The 7,612-nt window shown below is 51.7% G+C and overlaps 1 protein-coding gene across 1 annotated transcript; it reads right to left on the bottom strand.

Moving 5' to 3' along the window:
* Nucleotides 1-3,695: 3,695 nt before the first annotated feature.
* Nucleotides 3,696-6,223, bottom strand: CALHM3 (calcium homeostasis modulator 3). The gene is made up of 3 exons (XM_063338380.1): nt 5,937-6,223; nt 5,355-5,610; nt 3,696-4,157 (listed from the first exon to the last, which is right to left on the bottom strand). The coding sequence occupies exons 1-3, from the start codon at nt 6,221-6,223 to the stop codon at nt 3,696-3,698; spliced, it is 1,005 nt and encodes a 334-aa protein (XP_063194450.1).
* Between the last annotated feature and the right edge of the window lie 1,389 nt (nt 6,224-7,612).

Below are 7,612 nucleotides of genomic sequence, written 5' to 3'. Positions count from 1 at the left end.
GTGCTTTCCTGCATCTATATTCCCAGTTCACAAAGCAGCTTTGACATACCAGGATGCTCCCTCAAGCCAGCCAAAAGATGGGAGAATATTGGGACAAGTGGCCATAAAATAGCTTCTTGCAGTATTTACTACCTGCAAGGCATTCAGTTCCTCTGGTCCCGGCACCACCTGTGCTGTTGATGTGGGTGCCAAGATACATCTGACTGCCTGGGCAGCATCGCGGCTGCATTAGCGGCTGTGAGACACGTCACCAAGGCAAGCTGTACATAGGTGGGTGGCATGCGGGAGATACTTTTCGCCAAGTTTTTGCAGTGCGTCAGTACAGAGGTAGGAAGCCAAACCAGGTGTTTGGACCATTAGTCAGTGCTGTGGCTTCTGACGTCTCCCCCCACACCAGCCCTGGGGCTTAGTTGATCATGTCAAGTTCACGCTGAGATGCCACCACAGAGGTGAGCACAAAGCACATGGGTAATACCTGGGCAGTCTTAGCTCTGCCTGCTGTGGAGAGGTTAATTGCATGATCTCATCAAACGGGAAGAGATTTGGCTGCATGAATATAGATGAGGCTTATTGTATTGCTAGCTAAGAGCTGAGGCTGGCTTCCCTGTTCACTTGGCAAGTGGCTTTTTGAAGGGCAGTTGACATCAAAGCCTGCATGAATCAACCTTGTAAAAAGCCGAGAGCTTTTTGATCTCTGGGAAAACTCTGCCTTTCATTAAACGTGAATGAGGGGTCTGAGCTTGCTTGGTGTACAGCACCGGCAGTGCTCATTGAGGCCAACAATAAGTCAGTGGGATTCAAAACAGAGCCCATAGAAGCCAATGCCTGGGTCTTTCTTTCTGTGTTGCCTTGTTAGAGAGGACCTTGTTTTGATGCGATTGTCAGCAGAAAGCTCACATCAACTGATTTGCAAGAGAAAGCAGAGTGAACGATTCCTCCCGCAATCCTGCCTGCTCATGCTTTGGAAGCCGGCTCCTGGGAGAGATGGTAGATGCCCAAGTCCCTTCCAGAGTGGGATCCTGCACCTGGATGCTAAGACAGACAGCAAGCCAGGGAGTCTTGGTTTGCGTGTGCCAGTCAGTGTAGGATATAGAGAGGAGGGACAGGAAAATGGCCACAATTCCCATCAGGAGAGTTTGGGAAGAGATTGGGAGAGTCGTCTTTGCTGTCAGCCCTGCTGTTTCACGGGCTCTTGCTAGGTGAGGACCCCTAAGCATGTCAGATATGCCTGTAGGTCAGACGTCAGACCAGCCCTGAGAGGCAAAGGGCTGCTGAAGGTTGTGAATGACCCTCTCTGCTCCCCCTCTTGGAGGAGGGTGCAGACTCCTAGCAGAGCTGATGGGAAGGGACCTCTGGAGATTGCCTGGTCCATTCTCCCTGCTCAAAGCATGATCACGGACACATCTAATTGCGTTGTGAATGTTGGTGCCACAATCTCTCTGGGCAGCCAGTTCCATCATCCTCAAAGTAGATAAGTCTATTCTTCTGTTTGAATGGAATTTCCTGCATTTTGGGTTTGTGCCTGTTGCCTCTTGTCCCATCATGGGGTGACAAATACCATTTACCGCTATGGAGAAGAATTCTTCTCTGGCTTTGAAGGGGAATGCAGCATGGGACTCAGGGAGGCTAGGAGGGATGAGCACCCATGGCCCCATCCAACTGGAGGTACCCTGTGACGACTTACCCTCCAAGCAGCATGTGAGCCTTTGTAGACCTGAAAAAGACTATGGCAGCGCCCTTAAATCCTTTGGTTTTCTCCCTGCTGACACAGATAACAAAGCTGTTCCTCTTCCCCTTTTTTGCATTTCATATTTTGTGGCCACTCTGGGATGACTTAAAACCTGGGAACACGGAAAGCAGCATGCAAAGGGGAGCTGCAGACCTCTGCTCTGAGCTGGTTAGGAAAATAGCCAATTTGACTAGCATGGAGTGGTGAGCCTGAAGTGAGTCTCAGCCTGAGATTTGTGATGTGTCCGATAAAAGTAAACCAGAGATGAAATCCAAAGTGCAATGCTGGTTTCAAGGGAGAGACCAGAAGGTCCCTGGACCTAAATAGCTCCTGATGGGAAGACCGCTGTGTTATAGCCAGCAGGCAAGGGCCACAGCTGGCTTTGTGCCCTCTCTGCGCAGGTCTGGGGGAGCTCAGGGATGCAGCCACATCTGATTTTGTTATGCAAATAAGAAAAACTCTGCAGCCCATCCCTCTGCACCCTGCAGTCCCCATCCCGGCTGTCAGAGGGATGCAGCTGCCCACGGGTGGGCCATGGAGCTATTTGGCCTCTCTGTGTTTTGCCAAGCGTCTCCTCCCTCCCTGACCCTGTGTGCACACACTCCCTGGGGAGGAGATGACCCACTTCCCAGCAGCTCGATGAATTAATTGGAGGGATTAATGTGTGTTTTCAATTCAACCCCTCATTTTGGATTTAGTCACAAGGTGGTGGCAGGTTTCTTTGCCCCTTTCCCACCCTCTTCTTTCCTCCTGGAGGCCCTGCTTGCCCCATGTATGCATTCACGGCCAAGGAGAGCTTTCTTTTTCATGCCCACCCCCCTCCCTCCCCCTCCTCACAGCCCCTCCACCTTGTCCCCCTCACTCCCAGGGACAATGTGGGCATCAGTGTGAGCCTCAGCCTGGAGGAATAGATGTGTCTGTACTGGGTTAGTTTGCAGGAAAGAATTTAATGCATCCAAGCAGCAATGCTGGGCAGAAATATCAGTCAAACTGGCACCGTGGTTGGCATCATTTACAACAGGGGCTGGAAAAAGGCAGGTAAGAAAGTAATTAGCACTCGAGGCTCAGAGATAAGGTTACATTCAAACAGTTTTGAACTGAGAATGGAAATGCCCAATGAGGTGATGCAAGGATGATCCTCTGGATAATTGGTTTGTACTAACGTCTAGCAGGAGGGTGTTTAAAATCTATGTTCAGACTTCTCAGGCAGAGCCAGTGGGTCCTTTCCATGGCCCAATGCCAGCGCGTGGAGCAGCCACCTGAATCCCAGCACAGTCCCGTGGCTCTGGATATTTTAAGCAAAGCCTTCATCACCTTTTCCTTCTGCAAATCCAATCCAATCTCCAAGGACACCAACCCAGAGGTATCTTCTATTAAATTTATGAGTTGCAGTGTGTTGCCATGTTTTGTTTTGAAAATGCATGGAAGTATTGACGGGTTGTTAGAGGGAGGCTGAACAGTTTGGCAGCTGGGCTGGGGGCAGCCAGAGCTCTCAGCAGATGGGAAGTTGTAGGAAGTGGCTTTGCCTTTTTGAGTAAACATGTTGGTGTGGTACTAAAAGAGTTGCAATTAAATCATTTCACTGCGAAGTCTCTGAACCAGGTTTCACTGAAGTGGGCAGGAGCTCCTCACACCGCTGTGAAGCTGCCGCTCCCGTTGGTTCACATACGCAGCCAGATGTTGCTGCCTTGGTTAAATGCTTCCTCAAGCCAGAAGGATTTTATCACAGCTGTAAGGAGCTACAAACTCTTTAATATAAAAAAAAGCGCTACGCAGAGCCCTTGGTTGAGAAACGTCATTAACAGTGACTGAATCCGGGACCTTTGGATCTTCAGAGTGAGTTTATTTTGGATGTTTTGCTAGGCATGCCACGGAGCAGAGTCTTTGGGGTTGGGGTTTGGAGGAAGATGTGAGCACCACTGTCATCTATCTGCTGGTCCTTGCTTTGTGCAGGACAAAGCCCCTGTTACACATCAGTGTGCTGGGGGAATTTGGACCAGGTAGCGGGGCTGTCTGCCCAGGGCAGAGGGGGTCTCTCTCGCCCCAGGGGATGCCTCTGGGTCACCTGGCTGACATCCAGGGGAGGTTTCTCATAGTACCACATTTTCAGAAGTTTATTCACCTGGTCCTGATCTGTGATGCCCCGGAGAAGATCTTCCTCTCCTTCAGCCCCCTCTCTGTCCCTAGGCAAGCTGAAGTTGTGCAGTTTGATCTCTTGCCGCATACTTTCGAAGAAGTGGAGGATGCATTTGTGAGCAAAGAGCCGGCTGTGCTCACAGCAGGTTTCCTCAAAAATCTTTTGCTCGATGTCAATGTAGTTACTCCAGTGACGTGCCTGCAGGAGGGTGGCCTGGTTGAAGCAAGGTCTGAGCCAGCGAGCGAGGAAAGCTGCTATGATAAGGATCAACAAAATGCTCCAGCCGAGTGCCTGGGTCATAAGAAATAAGCAGTGGAAGAGGAGCAAGACAGGCACAAGGACAGGCTCGAGCCGTTTGCCTGTATTACCGAGACAGGGAATTCGTGTGGTTGGAGGGGAGATGTGGCATATCCGGACTCCTGTCCTTGACCTGTCCCTGAAGTCCAGCACCCCAAACTGCACTCAGAGCACCAGTGTAATCTCCTCCCAGGGAATACAGGACATTTATCTGTGCATCAATAGTTCAGGAGGATAACTATTTGCAAAGTTAGCCTGGAGCATGTGCTTTGAGCATGGGAGTGCGCCAGGAGAAAGGGATTTCAGTGCTCTCCTTTGGTGCTCACTTATCTCCGGTGAGGTCTTCATCTGCCACCTACACTGGTCTGGGGCCCAGGAGCAGGGTGAAGACAGCCCAGACTACATGCAGCTCCCTTTGGTAAGAAGGAAGAGCTTGTTTTCAATACTGTCCCACTGCTCCTCATCCCTGACCTGGCACTCCTGTACCAAGAGCCTGAAAGAGGGTAGATTTAGATTAGCTATTAGGAAGAAATTCTTTATTGTGAGAATAGTGAGACACTGGCACAGGTTTTCCAGAGAAGCTGGGGGTGCCCTTCCCTGGAAGTGTTCAAGGCCAGGCTGGATGGGGCTTTGAGCAACCTGGTCTAGTGGGAGGTGTCCCTGCCCATGGCAGGGGTTGGAACTAGGTGATCTTTAAGATCCCTTCCAACCTAAACCATTTTATGATTCTATGATTCTATGAAGAGCAGGGGCTGGCCAGGGCTCCACTCCCCATCGAGTCCTGTTCTCCTATAGCTCCTGATCGAGCTGCTTTTGTCTGTCTCAGCTTGCACTGTCCTTAGAACAGTGGGTCCTATCTGTGAGGTCAGCAGATAGAAAGGTCTTCTAACAATGGACAGGGCCTTAAGAGACGCCTATATTCCTTGCAACCCGCTTTTTATTATCTGAGTTTAGAAGTTGCTGCTTCTTCTAGAAACAAAGTTCTGTTAATTAAACAACCTTTATTTCCTCCCTTTTCCCTACCTGAGTGACTCTGGAGATTATCACTGAGGGTGGCAACATTTGGGGGCACAAAGAAGCAAAGAACAGCCTGACCGTGGTGAAGCCATGACAAATTGAGGAAGAGCAGGACCAGATGACGTGTGCCCGGGCCCCTCACTGACACGGGGGGTTCTGCTGGCAGCGACCTACCTGGGACCAGCAGCGCAGGTACCTGGACACTGCCTTGCGGGACGTGTTGTTCCTCATGAGCTCGTCGTCCTTGCAGGGCACCTTGGCCAGCAGCTGCTGCGCCTGCACCGGGCTGGCATTGGCAAACCCCACAAACTTTTCAGGATCCACGGAGCCACTGAAAGCACAGATCAGGCATTTGCCATCCAGGAGGGTGACTATGATCCAGACGACAGGGGCAACCATGGCTCGCTGCATGATGGAAGAACACATGTACCTGGGGCAGGAGAGAGAGAAGTGAGAAGGTAAATGCTGGGAGGTTTCTCCCTGTCCACAGCCTTGATGGACGCAGGCTGCCCTATGCCAAGCAGCCCTTCAGGAGCCAGGGAGCTGACTCCCAGGACTGTCCAAAGCATTGCTCCATCCAATGCCTCTTCTGCTCTGGGGTCTCATTGCTGGTGCTGCCTTCCAGTGAGATCTGTGCTGACGCGTGGCAGTGCTCTGCTTAGAAGAAAATTAATTACCAGGAAGATCAAAGCTATGGAGGCAAGACAGCTAAGCGGGAGGTGAAAGGAGGGATGCCACTCCTGGTGCAAGCCCTACCTGATGACAGCCAGGTCCTTCTTTCTGTGCCCCTGAGGTCGCCTCCACTCCTCCAGCATCACCAGGGACTGTCTGTTGAGGATGAGGCCGCAGAGGAAGAGGGCGATGGGGGGTACAAACATGATCCCCAAGCCATATGCCATGTTATACTGGGGCAGACAGGGGCAGCTGAAGTCAAAGCAGGTATACATCTTTACGCTAACCAGGGCTAACAGCCCACAGATCCCATTCATTACAGACTCCGAGTTGGACTGGAAGTACTGGAAGATCATCCGGAAACGGTCCATTGTGTTCTTTTAGCCAGGGGTACTCCTCCTGGGGAATCCCTGGGCTGCCTGACACAGCCTGTCTCCCTTCGCTCCTGCTTCTGCTGCCGTGGGGTGGGGGATGCAGCTCAGCCCACAGTCGGTCAGGGCAGGAGGATGGGGATGGAAGAGAGCTGCCGTGGTGGGGGCAAAAATGCTGGCACAGGGCATTCACAGGTCTGTCTCTCACCCAGTGCTTATCTTCCAGGGCAGCTGGTAGCTTTTCTAGGTGAGCAGGCGGATACAGCCTCCAGCAGCTGTTTTTTCCTCCCTGTTTTCAATTTTCAGGGCCATCCCATGTGCCAACCAGCGACAGCCTCTGGTAGTGCTGGGTCCCTCCCTCCCGGAGATACTGACTCTCAATGGAGAGCCGTCTGTGGATGCCTGGGAGCTGCCCTCTCCGCTGATTGAGGGCTGTTGAGCGATTCATCATCCGGGAGAAACCAGGAGAGTGAAATGAGCTCATCTGAGTCACTGCTGCCACCCCGTTTCTTTTCAGTGAAGCAGGTCCCCAGCCCCGAGCGGGGCAAGGGGGAGGCCGGGAGCACACGCCTGGCTCTGGGCACGACACATCACTGCGAGCTCAGATTTCCCTATGAAAATGGGCTGAAAGGACCAACCCTTCAGTCAGGATGCTTTGAGAATCGATGCCTTTCAAAGCCTGGAATGGCACTTTGGGGCAAAGGCTGCTCTTAGCTACACATCATACACGTACTGTGACATTTGTACCGTACCTGCATCCGTGTCCAAGGCCCTTGCACTGGGGCTCCTTCTTGGTCCCCATCAGAGGGCATGGTGCAATCAAAGCAGCTGGCTCATTTGTCCTATGGAACTGTATTATTGTCTTCTGTCCATTTTAAGTATCCCAGAGGTCTTTTCCTCTCAAAAGTTTATTTTGCAGATAAATATAGCTCACTGCCACAAAAGGAAGCTCAGTTTTTTTATGATGTATGCAACACCATTTCCCTCTCCCCAGCTTTCATCTGAAAACATTTTCAGATTTCTTCTCAGCTCAGGTTTCCACACTTGTTCAGGAAAGGGGGGGGCAGAAATGAGTGTTACTTTTACCTATTTTGTTAGAAAAGGGAGGAACCACCTCCACCGAAGTACACTGGCCGCCAGCACTGAGGTTTCTGCCCACGCCGGCTCCTGTTGCAGGGCTGGTTGCCTTGGTGGGATCGCGCCGAAAGGGCGCAGGGGCAGGGGTACCTATCGTTGCTCAGGGGAACGTACAGCGGGGGTGCGACACACACGGACTCGCAGGGCCCCAATGTCACCTCCTCCAATCCAAACAGCAACTCACACAATCACTTTAATGAAATACAGTTGCACCAACCATAACGTTTGTGTCCTCCTTTACCCGCGAGTGGA

Source organism: Chroicocephalus ridibundus, chromosome 6, assembly GCF_963924245.1.
Source record: "Chroicocephalus ridibundus chromosome 6, bChrRid1.1, whole genome shotgun sequence".
NCBI classification, from domain to species: domain Eukaryota; kingdom Metazoa; phylum Chordata; class Aves; order Charadriiformes; family Laridae; genus Chroicocephalus; species Chroicocephalus ridibundus.
This window is presented reverse-complemented; position numbering and strand designations above follow the sequence as displayed.

Coding starts and splice junctions, on each gene's coding strand:
- CALHM3 (XM_063338380.1), bottom strand. CDS start 6,223: ATGGACCGTTTCCGGATGATCTTCCAGTACTTCCAGTCCAACTCGGAG. Junction 5,611..5,936: donor AAGGACCTGGCTGTCATCAG/GTAGGGCTTGCA, acceptor CTCCTGCCCCAG/GTACATGTGTTCTTCCATCA. Junction 4,158..5,354: donor ACCTGCGCTGCTGGTCCCAG/GTAGGTCGCTGC, acceptor CTTATGACCCAG/GCACTCGGCTGGAGCATTTT.